This window comes from Schistocerca nitens, chromosome 1, assembly GCF_023898315.1.
Source record: "Schistocerca nitens isolate TAMUIC-IGC-003100 chromosome 1, iqSchNite1.1, whole genome shotgun sequence".
In the NCBI taxonomy this organism is placed as follows: Eukaryota; Metazoa; Arthropoda; class Insecta; order Orthoptera; family Acrididae; genus Schistocerca; species Schistocerca nitens.
This window is the reverse complement of record NC_064614.1, coordinates 396,443,852-396,465,115: the sequence shown is the minus strand read 5'-3', so window position 1 is coordinate 396,465,115 and position 21,264 is coordinate 396,443,852. Positions and strand designations below refer to the sequence as shown.

The 21,264-nt window shown below is 40.0% G+C and overlaps 1 protein-coding gene across 2 annotated transcripts in view; it reads left to right on the top strand.

Annotated features, from left to right (window-relative positions):
* Window positions 1–21,264, top strand: part of LOC126249490 (mitochondrial Rho GTPase) — a 201,755-nt gene that overhangs the window by 112,304 nt on the left and 68,187 nt on the right. For both annotated transcript variants that reach the window (XM_049951145.1, XM_049951152.1), the window contains exons 9-10: window positions 4,768–4,960; window positions 7,811–7,946. In XM_049951145.1, coding sequence (XP_049807102.1) covers window positions 4,768–4,960; window positions 7,811–7,946 — 329 coding nt within the window. The remainder of the gene's footprint in view (window positions 1–4,767; window positions 4,961–7,810; window positions 7,947–21,264) is intronic.

The window sequence follows — 21,264 nt, the reverse complement described above, 5'->3', positions numbered from 1 at the left end:
GCGACCCATGAATAGGTTGGCGTACGAAGGGGCCATCCTGGTACCCATGGCTGTTCCCTTTAATTGTTGGTATGTCTGGCCTTCAAAAGTGAAGAAGTTGTGGGTCAGGATGAAGCTGGCTAAGGTAATGAGGAAAGAGGTTTTAGGTAGGGTGGCAGGTGATCGGCGTGAAAGGAAGTGCTCCATCGCAGCGAGGCCCTGGACGTGCGGGATATTTGTGTATAAGGAAGTGGCATCAATGGTTACAAGGATGGTTTCTGGGTGTAACGGATTGGGTAAGGATTCCAGGCGTTCGAGAAAGTGGTTGGTGTCTTTGATGAAGGATGGGAGACTGCATGTAATGGGTTGAAGGTGTTGATATACGTAGGCAGAGATCCGTTCTGTGGGGGCTTGGTAACCAGCTACAATGGGGCGGCCGGGATGATTGGGTTTGTGAATTTTAGGAAGAAGGTAGGGGTGCGGGGTGTCGGTGGGGTCAGGAGGTTGATGGAGTCAGGTGAAAGGTTTTGTAGGGGGCTTAAGGTTCTGAGGATTCCTTGAAGCTCCGCCTGGACATCAGGAATGGGATTACCTTGGCAAACTTTGTATGTGGTGTTGTCTGAAAGCTGACGCAGTCCCTCAGCCACATACTCCCGACGATCAAGTACCACGGTCGTGGAACCCTTGTCCGCCTGTAGAATGACGATGGACCGGTCAGCCTTCAGATCACGGATAGCCTGGGCTTCAGCAGTGGTGATGTTGGGAGTAGGATTAAGGTTTTTTAAGAAGGATTGAGAGGCAAGGCTGGAAGTCAGAAATTCCTGGAAGGTTTGGAGAGGGTGATTTTGAGGAAGAGGAGGTGGGTCCCGCTGTGACGGAGGACGGAACTGTTCCAGGCAGGGTTCAATTTGGATAGTGTCTTGGGGAGTTGGATCATTAGGGGTAGGATTAGGATCATTTTTCTTCGTGGCAAAGTGATACTTCCAGCAGAGAGTACGAGTGTAGGACAGTAAATCTTTGACGAGGGCTGTTTGGTTGAATCTGGGAGTGGGGCTGAAGGTGAGGCCTTTGGATAGGACAGAGGTTTCAGATTGGGAGAGAGGTTTGGAGGAAAGGTTAACTACTGAATTAGGGTGTTGTGGTACCAGATTGTGTTGATTGGAATTTTGAGGTTTTGGAGGGAGTGGAGCTGGAAGTGGGAGACTGAGTAGATGGGAGAGACTGGGTTTGTGTGCAATGAGAGGTGGTTGAGGTTTGCTGGAAAGGTTGTGAAGGGTGAGTGAGTTGCCTTTCCGGAGGTGGGAAACCAGGAGATTGGATAGATGCCTTGGTGCACGGCCAGCACATCTTGGCACAGTGTTACACCGTCCGGGTTATCTGGATACTTCCCACTAACACCAACCTATCCGAACTCCGGAGATGGGAACTTGCTCTTCAATATATCCTCTCTTCCCGTTATCCACCAGGCTTCAATCTCCGCTAATTTCAAGTTGCCGCCACGCATACCTCACCTGTCATTCAACAACATCTTTGCCTCTGCACTTCTACCTCGACTGACATCTCTGCCCAAACTCTTTGTTTTTAAATATGTCTGCTTGTGTCTGTATATGTGTGGATGGATATGTGTGTGTGTGCGAGTGTATACCCGTCCTTTTTTTCCCCCTAAGGTAAGTCTTTCCGCTCCCGGGATTGGAATGACTCCTTACCCTCTCCCTTAAAACTCACATCCTTTCGTCTTTCCCTCTCCTTCCCTCTTTCCTGATGAGGCAACAGTTTGTTGCGAAAGCTTGAATTTTGTGTGTTTATTTGTGTGTATGTTTGTGTTCGTTTGTGTGTCTGTCGACCTGCCAGCACTTTCATTTGGTAAGTCACATCATCTTTGTTTTTAGATATATTTTTCCTGCGTGGAATGTTTCCCTCTATTCTAACCATATATATATATATATATATATATATATATATATATATATATATATATATATATATATATATATATATATGGGGGGGAGGGAGTAAAAGTTACAGGAGGGTGACTCGTAATAAGGTCTATGAGACAGAGTTTGTACTTCAAGGCAGGAGTAGGAAGTGGGCAGGATAGAGATCTTTTTGAGGTAGTGTTGTGCATGTTGCTCTAGTTCCTGGAGGGCAAGAGTTTCAATGTGTGTTAAGGGTTCCAGCTATTTAGGATTGCATAGTAGGAGAATTTTGTGTGTGGAGAGAAGGTTTGGGCTTGGTTGATATTGTTTTGCAGGACTATGTTGGTGTGGGTTAATGATTGGCCTAATCTGAATAGGTGGAGGCCATTGTGGCAACCGGAGATGGGTAATTTGATTGTAAGGCCATTTGGAGGGATTCCATGAGCCGAGCAACAACACAGGAACAGTATGTGGGGCTGGGTTCTGGCTAGAGATAAGGAAAGTTCTCTGTATTGATGCAGATGGAAAGAGCAAGGATCCATGGTGGTGGAAAAAATGTGAAAAATTACTCCCAAAAAAATTCGCAAAAATACACCAAATATGAGTGAAAAGTCATGAGAAGGATGAAATGGAGGCGAGATGGGGAAAAAAGATGGAATTTGAGGGAGTTAATATAGCCAAAGGTGGAAACTGACTAAAATTTGTGAGAAGTCACAGTGAGATCAAATAAAGATATAAATAATAAATCTGTATTTTACTGTGGGTGGCAGGTTTGTGGTCGGATAAGTATGAAGAAGGGGGCTGGCAGATGTGCCTGGATGAGGTGGAATTAGTGGGTGCGGTTTGGGATGGAACAGAGAAAGAGTGCGGAGTGAGGAGGGGTTCATAGGATGAGATCCAAGATCGTGCGGCACCAGAAAGGTGCAGCAAATAACATGCAAAAATACAGGAGAGTGATGCAGGGAGAGTGATCAGTTAGAAGGTATGGATTAATGATATCAGTGGGAGTGATGTGTGACATAAGATGCTGCACTAACAATCAGCGTGGTCTTGTAGCCGTCTGTTCCATACGGCCGAGATGGTTGATACAGTGTGGCTTGTAGGTAGTGCCAACAATCAAGTGGACCACACTGTTGCTGAACATGCTGCCAAACATGACATCCTTCATTTCAGTGATTGCTACACAGTCCGTGCCATATGGATCCTTCCCACCAACACCAGCTTTTCTGAATTGTGCAGGTGGGAACTTTCCCTGTGATATATCCTACGTTCCTGTAACCCTCCAGGCCTCAACCTTCTCCCAACCGGCCCCTTCTCTGTTCCCTTTCCAGCACGATACAGCCCACATCCTCCATTGCACCCAGTCTTTTCACTTCTCTCCTTTTCCGCTATCTCCCCCCCCCTCCCCTCCCCACCTCTCCGCTGCCCTCCATCTAACCTCTCAGTTGCACATAGCGGCCCTACCCTCTTTCCATCTCGTCCCTGCGTGCTCCCCAACAGCACATCACTGTCCGCCACCCCCACCCTACTGCCCCTCCCCTTCCCCGCCCCAGCCTCCTCCTCTGAGACTGCAGTCATGTGTATGTGAGTTGCATTTGTGCGAGTATGTATGTGTGGGTTTGTCATCTAATTTCGACAAAGCCCTTACTGGCTGAATGCTATATTTGTGACTGTCATTTTGTTGTGCCTATCTGCGATTCAACATCTTATGTAATTAATGATTACAAGATATCATGAAAATAAGTGTATTGAAAATGAACAACAAATTACATTAAACATTGAAACTTGAGACCCTCCACAAAATTAAACAAGAGATCTTGAAGGGCAGTCATTTCAGAAATCAGCATCGCAGTTTCTTGTAGCACAGCTGAAATCGAGACTACTGAAGTAACATTTATTCCATGTTTGAGTTCCCTCAATTCATATTCAACAGTGTGTAATGATTTTAATTTCCCCTTTCAACTGAATAACATTTTTCACTTCAGTGTGTTTGCATAAACTTCAGTTAAGAAAATCTAATTCTTAGGCTTCATTACAATCGCATTTATGGCTCAAGAGTGACCGATAAGTGTAGGCTGCATCACCCTAAGAAATAACTGAACGACACTTGAAAAACTGCAATCTTAAATACTGACTTTACCTCGAACTCTCACTGTAAATTGTTCCTGACATCAGTTCCCACTGCGTAGATACTGTTGTCTGTTGCAGAGGTTTCTTGGGAAATTTCACTAATCCTCTCCACAGTAGATATACCCAAGTGATTTATAACAATTTAATTCCTTTGGTATGGGCTGACGCAGCACAGCAGACAGCCACATCCTTGACTGCCCTGAATATACATCTGGAAATGTTGTTGCTACTATTTGACATTTTTATTTTTTATATTCAAACTTCGAATATTCATCTTAGGTAAAGTCTATTTTACATAACTATTGGAGCCAATGGCAGTATCAGAGGTGCATTTTTAGACAGAAGCTCAAACGTTTGTGTGTCAAACGTGAAGCTGCTTTAAATCTCAAATAATCTTCTTTCACAGTGTCTTTACCTCTGCTCACAGTAGTCTAAAACACAAGTGTTTCTTAACAGTAAACTCATTCATACATATTGGCATATGTCATATGACACAGATTTGTCATGGTTTGAGAGAGCTCAGCAGTGCATAAAACTTGAAGGAGAGCTCTTTCAGGAGAGCTCCAGATAAGTTTTTGGAATATTTGGGATTTAAATTACTTCATTTACTTGTTTGGAGTTGCTGTTTCACATTTCATTTGTTGCGTGATTACTTAATGTTTGATTTTCAAGTGAATGAAAAGTTTTTATCAGCTAGAATTGTTGTATGCTAAAGCTTATACTTTCAGTTTTATTTTATCAGTCTTCGAGTGCACAGTGGCTGTACTACGGAACTGAGTCACAAGGGTCAACAGTTTCTTTCTACATTATTCAATCATCATGACAAGGACAAAGATGGAGCCCTTTCACCCAAAGAATCTGAAAGTCTCTTCTCAGCGTGTCCTGTTCCCCTTTGGGGCAATGACGTATGCAACACTGTTGTAACAAATTCTCAGGTCAGTGCTATAAAATTATTTCTTTTTTCTCTTTTTTCAGCCATGGAAATAATAAAACTTTTCCCTCTTTATTGTTAATCCTTTGTCCGTTGACAGTAAAGCAAGTATTATCATAAGAAAAAAAAGCTTATTGTTCAGATTTTCAAAACCAAACATATTATATTTAGCTTTACCATATTATCCACGTTTCTGACTAAATATGTTGTGCTGTGTGTACAATTAGCTATAGCTCTGTGTTACTTTTGCTTTGTAACTTTTGAAAAAGTGGAGGTTTAATAACAATCTAAAGTTATGACATTGTATGTGTTGCTGTCAGGCTTACTACACTGGTATCCAAAATTAAAGCAACAAATGGAAATTTTGCAACATTGCATTTATTTTGCCACAAAACAGTACAAACAAGTGGTAATAAGTAGAAACAGTGTAAAGAATACAGAACATAAACAGCTGCAATATGCATAAAGCTAGGCAAAACTGTTCTTCATTTGTTCCAACTTAACAGATATGCACTCATATTCCAACAACTGGCTAATGTGCTCAGTATCCGTGAGACCATCTGTGGTAGCAACACAGGCCTGACAACGATGGGGTATGCTGTGAATGGTTCCATCACTCTCATGATGAGGCAATAACACCCATTCTTCCTATAGAGCTGCTCACAAGTCTTGGAGGGTGGTTGGTGGACGCTTATGTGATGCAACCCATTTCTCTAATGCGTCTCCAACATGTTCTATGCAATTTCTTCCATTTCCAAGAAAACATCAATCACGCGTGCTCTATGACGTCGAGCATTATCGTCTGTCAGTGCGAAGACTGGGCCCACAGCACCTCACAACAACTGAACATGAGATCCCAAGATCTCATCATGATACCTGACAGCTCCAGATGCAAATCCATCGAGAATCATTCTCCAGACCAAATTGGGAGTCATCTGTAAAAAGAACATTGGCCCACTGTAGGATATCCAGGCAGCATGTTGACGACTCCACTGTACATGTTCTGTTATGTGAAGACACGTCAGAAGTACACATATAGCAGGTCTCTGGCAATAAAGGCCACTCTGCTGAAGACTTTTGTACTGTTTACCTCTTATAAAACATGTCCAGTGGATGCTGCGAGGTCAGATTCCAGTTGCCGTGCAGTACTAAGGCGGTACCGTCGTGCCCTTACAGCCAAAAGTGGTCTTCCCTTCCTGATTTCACATGTAGTGGGCCCTGTCCAGGTCTCAGGGATACGGTTTCGGTCTCTATAAACTGTTGCCACATCTGAGAAATAAGAGCGATTCAACATCGGGCTACATCAGTTTCCTACTGTCCAACTTCCATTCTTCACATGGCCCTCCACTGCAGAGTGTCTGGTAGGCTTCCTCTCTATACCATACTGCACTGAGTGTGACTGTGTATGTGGGATTACCTGGCAAACACTACCCCCTTTGATAGATTCCCCGACATCATCGTCAGCGTGGTTGTCCATTAACTGGAATGCCATCTTCCGTCAGAACACAAGCATATGAATATCTGTTGACAGTTTGCATGAGTCTATCATGAATTATACACAGTATGGGGAAATTGCAGTTTATCGCTTTAATTTTGGACAACAGTGTATTTATTTATCCTGTGTATTCATATATATGTATATATATAAAGGATGCCAAACATTTCAGAATTATGGCTACAGCTATGCATCATATTCCCTTTCAATATGCAATGGACTTACATTGTAAAAACTATCCCATTCACGAGGTGATCGTTGATACTGTATTGCAACCATAGCAGTAAGTGATCATTATCATCACACTTAAATGGTGATGTGAAGAACAGACTGAGCAGCCTACAGCCTACTTCTACTATAACAGGCCTAATATCTATCTGCAATCACTATATGATGATAACCTTGTGTACTTAGTATGTAACATTAACACTTAAGAAACATTAACATGTTTATTATATCTTTGTTGACAATAGTTTTGAAGACTTATCGCATATACTTTATCCTTAATTTAGTGCCATTACAGAACCTTCATGTTTCTTAATGTATATGTCTCCAAGAAATTTACTGTAATGGCACATAACATCATAAACATGTGTCAGTTTATAAGGCAGTTTCAAACAATCGAAAATCCAGGTTGGAATATCAACAGTTCCACAAAGGATAGATTGCTCTCACCATAAAGATGACATGTTGAGCTGCAGAAAGGTGGACAAAGCCTTCATCAGAAAAGAAAAACAAAAACTGCTATCTCTGGCCAGAGCAGGCAGAGATAGCACTCATGTGTCTGAGGTGTGCTTGCTTGTGTGAATGAAGGCTTTGGCCAAAACCTTAGTATATAACAGTCTTTTCATCATACCTGTCTGTAACTTAATGTGTTGTCTTTATGGTGAGTAGCAATCTATATTTTCTATAATCGTTAATTTCAGATTTCAGTTGGAGCATTAGCTTTTGTCATTTTTGTTTTGTTTACTTTCTTAAAACTGCTGCAAAATCTCCTCACAATCTCCAGCCATATGTTTTTATGAAGTATAGATAGAAAATAATCAGCTGTTGTTGAGCTTCTTTTTCTTCTGTCTTCTTTAACCACAGAGCCCAGGTGACATTTTCTCTTAATCCATGTTTGTTCTTGTTTTCTCAAACCCTTTCCTTCCTTTGGCTGATGAAGGAGTCTGTGGCACCTAAAGGTAGCTTTCTTAGTCACTTTTTTTGTGGTAGTCACTGCCACTGGGTAGACAAGCTTCTTTCTATTCACATTTAAGTGAAGTTTCCTTTTGATGGTCATCATTAGTACATTTCCTGACAATAAACTAAGTTTATGTGATTCTACATCACAGTTAATAATTCCGAATTTTCTTACAGGGTTGGATTACCTTACAAGGTTACATGTGTCAGTGGACATTGATCACATTGCTTGATGTGCAAAAAACATTTGAGTACTTGGCTTATCTTGGATACAACATTATTGAAAATGAAAGCCAGCTGTCTGCTGTAATAGGTAAGCAATATATTTATGTGTACTGGGGAAATGTATTTATTATTATTATTATTATTATTATTATTTTACTAGTCTAGTTTTGTAGAACCAAGTTGAGGAACAAATCTCCAAGGTCATGAAATGTGTCAGTACATGAAATTACAACACAAGTAATAACAGATAAAATAAAATGTTTATGAACCCAAAAAAGTACAAGCCATAAGTTTGTGTAAATGCAGTCAACAATATAACACAGGACTCAGATTAATTTTTCAAGGAACTCTTCGACATAGAAAGAGTGACCTATGAGGAAACTCTTCAGCTTTGATTTGAAAGTGCATGGATTACTGTTAAGTTTTTTGAATTCTTGCGGTAGCTTATTGAAAATGGATTCTGCACAAGGGTCAAGAAAGTGCGATCCAAATGCAGATTGGATTTCTGCTTAGTATTAGCAGAGTGAAAATTGCTAATTCTTGGGAATATGCTGATATTGTTAACAAGAAATGACAGTAAAGAATATATATATATTAAAAGCCCATGTCAGAATACCCAGACTAGTGAACAGGGGTCGACAAGAGGTTCATGAACTTACGCCACTTATTGCAAGAACCATCCATTTCTGTGAAAAATATCCTTTGAGAATGGCAAGAGTTACCCCAAAATATAACACCATATGTCATAAGTGAACGAAAATAAGCCAAAGTAAACTACTTTTCATGTCGAACTGTTGTTTACTTCAGACACCATTTGAATAGTAAAAATGGCAGCATTAAGTCTTCGAACATAATCCTGAACGGGGCCTTTCCATGACAGTTTACTATCCATCTGAACACCAAGAAATTTGAACCATTCAGTTTCACTAATCATATGCCCTTTCTGTGAAATTAAAACTTTGGGTTTTGTTGAATTGTGTGTTAGAAAATGTAAAAACTGATCTTACCATGATTTAGCGTTAATTTATTTTCTACAAGCCATGAACTTATGTCATGAACTGCGCTGTTTGAAGCAGTGCCAATGCCGCACACAACATCCTTTACTACCAAGCTAGTGCCATCAGCAAACAGAAATATTTTAGAATCACCTGTGATACTAGAGGCCGTATAAGTTATATAAATAAGGAACAAGAGTCGCCCCACCACTGATCCCTGCAGCATTCCACAATTGTCCATGTTCCACTCAGACCCCACATCATATCACAGTCATTCTCAACACTGTGGATAATGACCTTTTGCTGTCTGTAAGAGGTGAACCAATTGTGAGCTACTCACTGTATTCTATAATGGTCTAACTTCTGGAGCAATATTTCGTGATCAACACAATCAAATGCCTTATTTAAATAAAAAAGATGTTTAGTGTTCGAAATCTTTTGTTTAATCCATCCAGTACCTCGCAGAGAAAAGAGAATATAGCATTTTCAGTTGTTAAACTACTTCTAAAACAGAATTGTACATTTGATAGCAAATGATGTGAAAGAAAATGATCAGTTATTCTTACATACACAGCTCTTTCAGTAACTTCAGCAAATACTAATGGCATAGAAATAGGTCTAAAATTGTCTACATTATCCCTTTGTCCCTTTTTATAAGTAGGCTTTACTACTGAGTACTTTAATCGTCCAGAAAACTGATCATTCTTAAAGGAAAATAGCTAAGTACAGGGCTAACACGTGCAGCACAGTACTTTAATATTCTACTAGGTACTCCATCATGTCCGTGAGAGTTCCTAGTCTTCAGTGATTTAATTATTGACTCAGTCTCCCACTTATCACTATCACAGAGGAGTATTTCCGGCTTCAGTCTCAGAAAGGCATTTTCCCTTGCACTCTGGTTGGAAAAAACACAATCTGCATCAGATAATATGAATTTAGGTGCCCTTCCAATATCCTTTTTCTAGCATAGTCATGTACAAAATTAAAATTGAAGTCACCACATATAACTATTTTTTGGTACTTCCTATAAAGTGAACCAAGAACCATCTCTAACTGGAGCAGAAATGCTGTGAAGTCAGAGTCATTATTGGTGGTTTTGGAAGGTCTGCAGCTATCATTCATTATTTAAGTAATGAAATGCTGCTTCAGTTTTTTCATGCTTAGCACAGTGCGTTTTGAGAATTTTTTCTTGATATCAAGTGCAAATATTTACATAAGTGTTTTGTGTTGTGTTTGCATATGTGTTGTTCTGCATCTCTTGAACTGTAGTAGTCTTTTTGAAGTTATCCAGTACTGTGCTTCCTCAGTTATGAAGAAAACAACACACATGCGAACTATCACTCGTGTTGGTTTTTTTTGTAACATGACAAAAATGTATACATAAATATTGCACTTAACAATGGGAATAAATCCTTGAAACACGTTTTTCTCAGCATGAGAGTATACATAATTCGTGTAGTGTTTAAACCAAAAACATTTGAGCAATGCACACTGAATAAAGGTGTCAACTAGAGCTACAAGCAGCCAAAAGACAAAACACACTAAATATGGTTCAACAGAGGTGTGACAATGATTACGACAATCACAAAACTGTGAATGCGCTGTAGAGAATGTAGTTACTCCTGTCGGCCACCATTCAGAGTAAAGTTTGGCAGCGGCAGGAGATTCAGCATGAATTGTTCCTACTTTTATATATTTACCAGTTTAAATCTGCTAAGTAGAGCACCCTCATGTCAAGAAACTTAACCACATAATGTTTGTAAACACTACTTGATGGCCAACATCATGCCAGCATCATTTTACATCAGTTTTTTTCCACAAATATTTTTTGATAATGCGTAAACTACGGAAAAATTATAAATATGTTGATGCAAAATTGGGTGTGAATTAACATTGTAAACATAGGAAATTTGACAGTAGCAATAAAAAATGTTGTAAACGGTGGGAAAACATTAACTCTGGGAACGTAAAAGAGGGGTTATACTGTACAGGAATTTTCCCACAAGTGATACCAGCACCACCTGCTACACTGTCGCCTATAAGCTTTGCCAGCCCCCCCTTTCCATATCTATTGAGGTCCAGGCCATGTCTAGTGAAACCCGATCTGTTGACAGATTCAACTGGCACCACTGCAGTGTGAGCCATGGCCTCTGCCATCAGTGCCTTCTCCAGCCCTATGTTAACACACCTAACAGCAGCATTAAGATGAGGCTGATCATGACCCTGAAACAGTTACATGAAGTGCACAATAGTGCCTCCAGTTTGAGTAGCTATCTTTACCAGGTCACCCTACATAACTCCCCTATGTTGTTAGTCACCGGAGCCAACCCTGCACTAGGCTTCACAATGCTGGTGACCTGGTACTCACTCCCCAACACTTCCTGTAACTGCTGGTCCACACCTATGCCATGCGAGCTACCTAACAGCAGAACCTTCGTCTTTCTGTTAGAAATTGTAACTGATTTAGGCTTCCTAACTGCTGAGGACTGTTGCATGTTTCCTACACCTACAGCTACAGGAGGCTCCTCTCCACTAAGCTCTGACAGTTGGTCAAATCTATTGGTTGTACACAAAGTACAATTGTCTGAATATCTCCTCCTCCTAGCTGCCATCTTAACAACTGCCAGTTCCCATTCCCAAGCACCCTTCACTCTCCTCATTCTACCTAGTTCCTCCTTTGCTTTCTGTAACTGCACCGGAAGGACACAGATCTTACCCCCTGCTCCTCTATCAACTTATTTCTGCTACAAATTCTGCATTTCCAGGAGAGGATCCTGTTCGAATACCCACTGGCTTCCCCACTGCACTGCCCCCCATGAAAATACTTTGAACAAATCTCACACCATAACCCACTACTCTCAAACCTATGACAGAGCCCGCACTTCTGACTCATGGTAAAATATTAACAGCTACTGAAAACATTAAAAGTCTACATTACCTAAGTTCAGTTATAATGGTAGAACTATTTAAAGAATGAATAATACTGATCTTGAATTTCACTCTCTACTAAGAAAGCAACTACTTTTATTAATCCTATTAAACCACAATTAATACCAATACCACAAAAACTTCACACAATTTCTTATCTAAAACCAAAATCCAAGTGACCACTGGAATACTCAACAAAATTAGATACAGTGAACGAAAGTTTTACCGAAATATTTCACTACAAACAATAAGAAACATCAGCTGAAAACTATCATACTGAATTCAATAAATGACTTCAGTGCACAAACAACTCTATAAACTCAGTAGGCGAAAGTTTCTGAAAGTTTTTTAAACTGTTATTTCAGAAAAAAAACAGCATGAGACACCATTGAAAACTATTAAATTTAATAACTAAATAATAGTGCACAAACAACTTTGTCAGAACTTAAGAATCTCTACAACTGCAGCTCCACTCCGCGAAATGTAAACACACTGCTTATGTTTGGATGAACAATTGAAAACTGCTAAATTTAATATTCGTATACAGTGCACAAACAACTTTGTCAATACTTAGCCTTACAACTGCTACAGCTGCAACTGCACGCTGAGAAATGTAAACACATTGCTGTGACTTGGATGAATGACATAAGGACACTCACAAATAACAGACCACTCACAACAACAACAACACAGAGACAAAGATTGAGATGGCCGGCCGCGGTGGCCGTGCGGTTCTAGGCGCTGCAGTCCGGAACCGCGGGACTGCTACGGTTGCAGGTTCGAATCCTGCCTTGGGCATGGATGTGCGTGATGTCCTTAGGTTAGTTAGGTTTAAGTAGTTCTAAGTTCTAGGGGACTGATGACCTAAGATGTTGGGTCCCATAGTGCTCAGAGCCATTTTTTTTTTAAAGATTGAGATGAGTGAAAATTCACTAATAAGTTACTTTTAAATCAAATTTTAACACAAATAATACTTTATAAAATATTGGTGAGTGATTTGAACAGCAGTCCAACACGTGACATCACACCAAAGAAGGTGTTATCTCTTTTCTCCTGCCCTTTTTTGTCAACATGTGTTTGTTTGGGGGTCGGTCGGGCGGTCTCTCTCTCTCTCTCTCTCTCTCTCTCTCTCTCTCTCTCTCTGTGTGTGTGTGTGTGTGTGTGTGTGTGTGTGTGTGTGTGTGTGTGTGTGTGTACGCTGGCTGTGGCTCTCTCTCTGTTGTACTCATTGAGATTTCTACCATTGCACACTAACACACTGTAGTGTTACAGTTGTGGCGAGTGGGCATCGTAGAAAGAAAAGTCACTTGGAGGTAACAGATTGGCTTTAGATTGGACATAGCATTAGCTCTCTACTGGGAGGGGACTACAGCTCAGTAGCTTTTTTTACAATAGCAGTTATTTATATGTGCATCTGTCATAAATGTTTCACTTGATGTGGTATTTAATTACAACTTGATTCAAATTGTCATTGTTGTTACAATATTTGAGAACATAGACAGTTATTTAGATATTACTATGCAACAAGGTTAGTAGTTGCTGCTAATCAAAAAATATTTGTACTCAAGAACAGCTGTAGTAATGCTTCAAGAAATGGTAAAAGTTAAAGGAGGTGAATTGTGTGGCAGAGTTGCAGGTTAGTTAATTGTTCATCACCTCACTGTGAAGGCAAGAAGAATGTCAAGTTCATAATAGGAAGTAATAGTCCTATGTAGCACAACCACTGTTGTAAAAGGTTAGATACCATGAAGTAGAAAAAAAAATGTATATTAATATAAGATGAAAATTTTTGCGGAAAGGATTGATTTGGTGGGAGTGTGAAAGCAGGCGTGGAGACTTACCTTGGGATAACTGCCTCGCCGGCCGGTGTGGCCGTGCGGTTAAAAGGCGCTTCAGTCTGGAACCGCGTGACCGCTACGGTCGCAGGTTCGAATCCTGCCTCGGGCATGGATGTGTGTGATGTCCTTAGGTTAGTTAGGTTTAATTAGTTCTAAGTTCTAGGCGACTGATGACCTCAGAAGTTAAGTCGCATAGTGCTCAGAGCCATTTGAACCATTTGATAACTGCCTCAAGCAGAACATTTGTCTTTTGAACAAGGAACAAGTGATACATAGTGGCATTAGCTGTTGGCCTCTCCCCATGATTGCTGTATCAGGCATTGCTCTTAGCAAATACATTTCAAATTGTAATCTGATCATACAGGTTAGGCTTTCTGTACTGCACAGTTGGATCTATTGAGAAGACCGTCTTCAGTTTCCTGTGTCAGTCTCTCCACTCTGAGCTTGTTCTGTATCTATAAAGAACAGTGTCCGTGGGACAATACTCTCTAATCTTCCTTTCTTTTCAGACAATGCTCAGTGGCAAGATGGTAATGAATGAATGCCATTACAGTAATCACTTCCTAAAATATAATCACCTGAAGAAGAGCACACTCTAAAGCAAACTACCAGGTGTGGTGGCACAGTGGTAAGATACTGGATTCATATCCAGAGTTAGTTTTTCCATGTCTGCCCTAAATGCCTTAAAACAAATGCCAGGATGATGTCTTTGAAAGGACATGGCCAACTTCCTTCCCTACTCTGAGCCTGTTTTCTGTCTCTAATGACATCGACCTGAAGGGGACTTTAAACCTTAATCTTCCTTCCTTTTTTTTCTTCAAAAGCAAGTTGCATACGTGGGCATTCAGTGTGGCTAATTGGGTACTGTAAAGCCAACTCCCTGTCTTTAACTTTCACAACATTCAGAGCACAGCAGATCAGATTACTAATGTGATTCGCCAAACCAAAGCATTTATTCCAAAGTGTTTTGGCCATGTTAGAAGGCAATATATTGCATGGATTTAGAACTGTCGCTTTACAGTTAGGATGGGCCAGATATCAAGGGTGGCTTCCAGTGCAAATACCTGCTTTGAAAACTACACTAGAATAAAAGATCAAATATTAATTAAATAAAACAAGAGAGAGTTATGCCAAGAGTTCATGTAAACAATCAGCTGTTCCACAGTAACTACTGTAGTATTAGAGTGTGTAGTGAAGGAAGTTCAGTACCATTTACCGCTAATTGAGGGATGGTGCAATAATTAAGGCAAAGGTGTAAGTTTTTGAGGCAATGCCAGAATCATTCCTCGAAATGCACATGATCAATTTCGTGCCTAGTCCTTGTCTAGTCTGAGCTTAATTGCCCCCCCCCCCCCCCCCCCGCCGCCCCGATATGATCTTAAAGTCTACTGTACCTTAAACACTCATATACTAGCCTTTGTTTTCTAATATCTTGATGTTAATGGGACACAAAGCAGCAACCTTCCTTCATGAGGGCAGTGTACTACTGTTTCAGTATCTTGGCTCAGGAAGAGCCAGATCTTATATCAGCAGGAGACTGTAAGAGAAGATCTTCTGTTTCCAACCAGGAATCAAATATTTATTTGGGGGGATCCAGAGCCCCCCCCCCCCCCCCCCCCCAGTCTTGTATGATCAAAGACTGTGGGCCATCTCTGCTGACATCATCCTTGATGGGACATTAAGTCCTGATATTTTTGCTTCTTTGACAGAGTACCTTAATTTTGGCCAGTGATACAAAGCCAATCTCAGACAAGAATATCTTATTGAGTTGGATACATGGCTTTATTGCAATACATGTAAAACAAGAATGCTGACAAAAGTGTTAAAGGATGCCTGCAGGGTGTACAGCATGTAAAGATGGGGCTTACCTTTGCTATCGAGTAGGAACACCTTCTCAAGCCCAGAGAATTGATTGTACCTGCAAAATAATAAATTGTGGGTTGATATGCTAACTTCCCAGCATTTCTAGATACTATTGATTCCTCAGATCTTAAGAAATTTCACTAACACAAGTATAACATATACATGGGGGAGGGACATAGTGGTATACACTGTCCATCCAAAAAGTTCCAAGAGTATTTTATTTTATAAGCACTGCCAGTGCAGTAACTGTGATGGCAGCTCCAACTAACAACTGTACACAACAGAAGTGCATTTGACCAGTCAGTTGTGAGCAGGCAATGTTAAGTAGTGGATGTCATCACTCTTGTGTTGCAATTTGCAGTGGAGCAACATCTAGAAGTAAAGTGTTCCAGACATTCTCCAGAACATTTTGAAGAAGACAAAAGTGGTGTGCAAAGTTTGTCCAACACACCTTGACTTTCTATGTAGTGAAATGTGAGATTTTATGAAATAACATTTTCCACTGTTATCCTCCTAGGCTGGCAAAAGACATTCGTGGGAGCTGAAAACATATGTTAGTATCTCTCAAGTAACGTACTGCAGATATGAAGGAAGAAAGGTGAGCACAGTGTATTAACGAGACGTGATGAGAAACGAGTGGTTGTATTTGCAATAGGGAAGTTTGTGGTGGTTTGCCATCTTTATTTCTTTGTTGTCCTCGGTGTTGATGTACTGGCTAAAAAAAATTTGCACTGGAAGTGCAGTACTGTCTACAGTAAATGATGTAGCCTACAGGTGCACATTTGCGTTTCTCAGTTGTTTACTTTCACTTTTCACAACCCTCCATATACACATTTAAGTGTCAGTTAGGCAATGCACTGCTATCAGGTTCCTTGGAGGTGGTTCTCCTCCACCACAGTACATGAAAAAATTATACAAAATACCCTACTTTGGTACTTTTACTTTTACTTCTGACTTAAGTCTAAGAAAAAAAAAGTTTAAGATTAATGGCAACTGACAGTCATTACTTTGTAAATAGATATATTACACGGTTCTCATAACATTACAATAATTAGCACTAAAATTGAATATAGTACAAAAGATGTGGACTAAAAAAAATTTTAAATCAAGTGCACATTACACTACAAAACATTACTCTAAGTCATAACTGTCTGAAACTGGTTAAACTTGAAAGACTTTTCTTTCCCATTTGCAAAATAGCAAAAACTCAAGATTTGCAGTAGCATAGCATCATTATGTTATGAAAAAAGAAAAGAGTCCCCATCAAATAACTTAATTACTATTCAAATCAAGATTAAGGGGATGGAAGTTGTACCAAATCATTGCCCTATTCCTGTACTCAACTGTGAGCACTATTCTCATTCAACCAGAAACTTAAATCCTCACAAAATGTTACCAAATAGTTGACCTGTCGGAATATTCAAATCACTCTAGCATCACAGTTATCAGTTAATCAGCAAAATTACTTTTCTTCATCCCAGTATTACCACTTTAAGCCCATAATTCTTCAGAACACAAACATAAGTTTTTAGATAACCTATAGATCCAGTGATGCAGAATTATATGACTTGCAAATATTGCTCTTTCTGCTAATCTCTCAATCCAGCTGCAGTATCATGAATTGCACAATATAAACAGTACCCAATGTTGCCTAGTTCACAATTAGATCATCAATATAGTTACACCACATTCGTTTGTATACCGTTATCTGTTGCATTAATTATGTCTGTCAGCACCATTATTTCACTTACACTTCACTTCATACCTTCTTAGCCAGTGGACTGCATTCTCAAAAAATATTCATACTGCAGAGACAGGTTCCCTAACCATTAAGACCCTAACATTACTCATTATTTTTATTATTTCATTACTGTTTCATTATCTAATAAATGAACACCTGCTCTGCTTATGTAAAGCAAAATTGATTCTACAGAGACACACTCCACAGTAACAGATCCTTAGGCTAAGCCAAACTTAACTCTCATTACTGACCACAAAATAATCACTTAGAAAAACTATTACTTGATTGACAATCTAGCCTGAAGGGTGATGTACATACAAATCTTGCGTATTTTTTCCACACATTACTCCAGGCAACTATGTTTGAAGTTGTAAGTCCTTAATATTAGAAATGGCTGTACCATGACAGAGATAGTTAGTTACCTCAATATACTGATGGCATTGAACACAAATACTTCTATTATACCACAATTAATATTAAGATCTAGTATTCAAGATGATTGTTACTGCTCATTGCTACTGCTGCTACACCCATGAGTTGATTACTTCAGATGTTAATTATCCTCCACATATGCTGACACCTTTCATTTCCAGTTTACCTTAACTCTTTGTCTGACAGAAATTCTTTAACCACAGTACAAATTTACTTTCTTCCATCCTCTTATGATTACATTACTTATCACTAACACAACAGAAAACATATATAAACATAGGAACACTGGAGAAACCTTTTCTAAAATATTCCTATACTAAAGCATCCTACTGTATAATAATTCTTATTCACTTACAAATTACAGATAGGATAGAAGAAGAGTTTGACTGCCTCAGGAAACATGAAAAATGAGACAGACAGCTGGGGTAAGCATTTTCGTCACATAATGAATCCAACACAGAATGTTTAACCCCCTACTTGCTAATTGCACAAGGAACTAGTCCCAAATATTACACCAATGCTGAGATTTTGGATCACCAAGAAATTGCACTCCAACAACTGTCCTGCCAATTTCACAGTTAATATTACCTCTTGTTTCACACTCTCTGATAGCTTAACAGTAGCACCAACAATTTTTATTCCAGAAACATGCATCACTACTATACCATCTGTGTTCTTAATAGATCCAGAAAATGCCTATGAAATGCCATTCAAATCAACACTGTCCAATAAACACTTAACATGTATACCTTGTACACTTGCTGTTATTACAGGGTGCCACACTTCCTTTTTACTTACCATATGATCTCCTTCATACAACAAATCCTCATTAATCATTTTCCTGGAAAAACTGTCATCCTGCTTATCAAAATGATTATCAGACACAGTCAAATGACAGATAGTATGGTCCTCTTCCTCATTACCACTCTTAACTCTTCACTAGGCCTAATATTATTCTCCTTTATTCTTCCTTTACTTACCACTTGGCCATCATTATCAATAATGAATTCAAATACCTCGTCCTCATCACTACTGGATTTGTAACTGCTATCATCATTACAACTACTGTCAGAATCAGACCCACTGTCACTTTCACTGTCTTCAAATACTTTGCTAATTGGTTGATCCTTGTCTCCAGTATTAGACCACAAAGCAAAACACCTGAATTCCTTATGTTCCCTTAAAAATCTACTATCCATTTTGGCACTTTGGCCATCCTGAGCAAAATCAACACACTCTGTTTCATCACTCAATTTTATTATAGCAAGTCCCTCCTCTCCTTTTACGGGATAAACATTGCTACCCACACCATCATTCAACATCTCACTAGAATTAGAAATTACTCTCGTCTTACTACTATCATTTACATTACCCTTACCTGTGATTACAGCACATTTATATGAAAGTGGTTCTTCATCACTACCTTCTCGAGTGCAAGCCAAAACTGGAGCATTAGCCAGTTTAAATGGTTTGATCCAGAATTAAAGTCATCTCCTCCCTTTCTTTTACTTGAATTTCTCCTAGCATTTCCGTGCCCATTCTGACAATCCTCCACCCAACCATTCCTTCAATTTCTACTATAATTAGTCATGTTCATCCTATTTACCTGAAATTCTCTCCCAAGTTGATTATTGTCATCAAATTTCCTCCTATGATCTTCCACTGAGGGCTTAACCCTCTCCACTTTATCATCACAATTCAAGAAATCACTACATCTACATCTACATCTACATCCATACTCCGCAAGCCACCTGACGGTGTGTGGTGGAGGGTACTTTGAGTACCTCTATCAGTTCTCCCTTCTATTCCAGTGTCGTATTGTTCGTGGAAAGAAAGATTGTCGGTATGCCTCTGTGTGAGCTCTAATCTTTCTGATTTTATCCTCATGGTCTCTTCGCGAGATACATGTAGGAGGGAGCAATACACTGCTTGGCTCCTCGGGGAAGGTATGTTCTCGAAACTTCAACAAAAGCCCATACCGAGCTACTGAGCGTCTCTCTTGCAGGGTCTTCGCCTGGAATTTATCTATTGTCTCCGTAACGCTTTCGCAATTACTAAATGATCCTGTAATGAAGCACGCTGCTCTCCGTTGGATCTTCTCTGTCTCTTCTATCAACCCTATCTGGTACAGATCCCACACTGCTGAGCAATATTCAAGCAGTGGATGAACAAGTGTACTGTAACCTACTTCCTTTGTTTTCGGATTGCATTTCCTTGGGATTCTTCCAATGAATCTCAGTCTGGTGCTTTACCGACAATCAACTTCATATGATCATTCCATTTTAAATCACTCCTAATGCCTACTCCAAGATAATTTATGGAATTAACTGCTTCTAGTTGCTGACCTGCTATTTTGTAGCTAAATGATAAGGGATCTATCTTTCTATGTATTCGCAGCACATTACACTTGTCTACATTGAGATTCAATTGCCATTCCCTGCACCATGCATCAATTTGTTGCAGATCCTCCTGCATTTCAGTACAATTTTCAATTGTTACAACCTCTAGATATACTACAGCAGGGCTTCACAACATACGTGCTCGCGGAGCAAGCTGTGAGCAGCAAGGCGCGAGCACGGAGCAGCGCGAGCACGCTACCCCCACTACCGGACCAGAGCGGAGAGTGGGGAAAGTCACGTGGTGCACACAACAGCTGCCGCCAGTCAATGTAAATCCGCGGCCACCTGCAGGGATATCACTCACGAATTATTACTGCGACAAATGAAACAAATAAAGGAGAATGTACACGTGCCACATAATTTTATTAGCTTAGTGTATGCCTCTACATTCGCATTAATTTGTGAACTGTTACACAATAAAAGGTGTCACTGAAGTGTGGGATTCTTGATTATCTTGTACTTTTTGCCCTTTACAATTGCGTCTATGTTCGGAGTAATTGTTCTTGTGCATTTTAGGCGCAGCGTGCAGTTTAAATTTCGATCAGACAATGCGTTTCTCAGGCGCGTGTTGTTACATTTCATTGCAGAGAACAGTTGTTCACAAACATACGTGGAACCGAACATTGATATTATTGTAGCCGCCAGTTTGTGCAAACGAGGAAATCTATCCTGAGGGAAGTGTCTGTAGAATTCCAAAATGTCTTGTTCTGAAATTTGCCTCTGTAATCTCTGTCACACTGCAGGTCAATAATTTCTTGCTGCAGGTCAGGACGAATCTCTTAAATATTCGCTGAATATGGAGAGAACAGATCAAAATCACTGTCTAGTGCTGTCAGATCTTGAAAGCGCTGATCAACTAAACTATGTGAATAACGTTCACAGTCTTTTTGAACATCTTGCACGGATTATAATTTAGGAAAATGAGCTAGGTTTCCTGTTTCCAGCTGACTCACCCAAAGTGTCAATTTCATTTTAAAAGCTCATATTCGATCTATGAAGTGAGTAATTAGCAGATATTTACCTTGTAGTAAAATGTTCAAAGCATTCAGATGGCTAGTTAAATCTGCTAAGAACGCGAGATCACATTCAAACGTGCGCGCGCATTTCCCCTCCCTCCCCTCCCTCCCTACTCCGCGACCTTACACCTGCTCGCGAGCACGTGCCTGAGCAGACGCGAGTACTCGCGCTCAAAATCGGCCAGTTGTTAAGC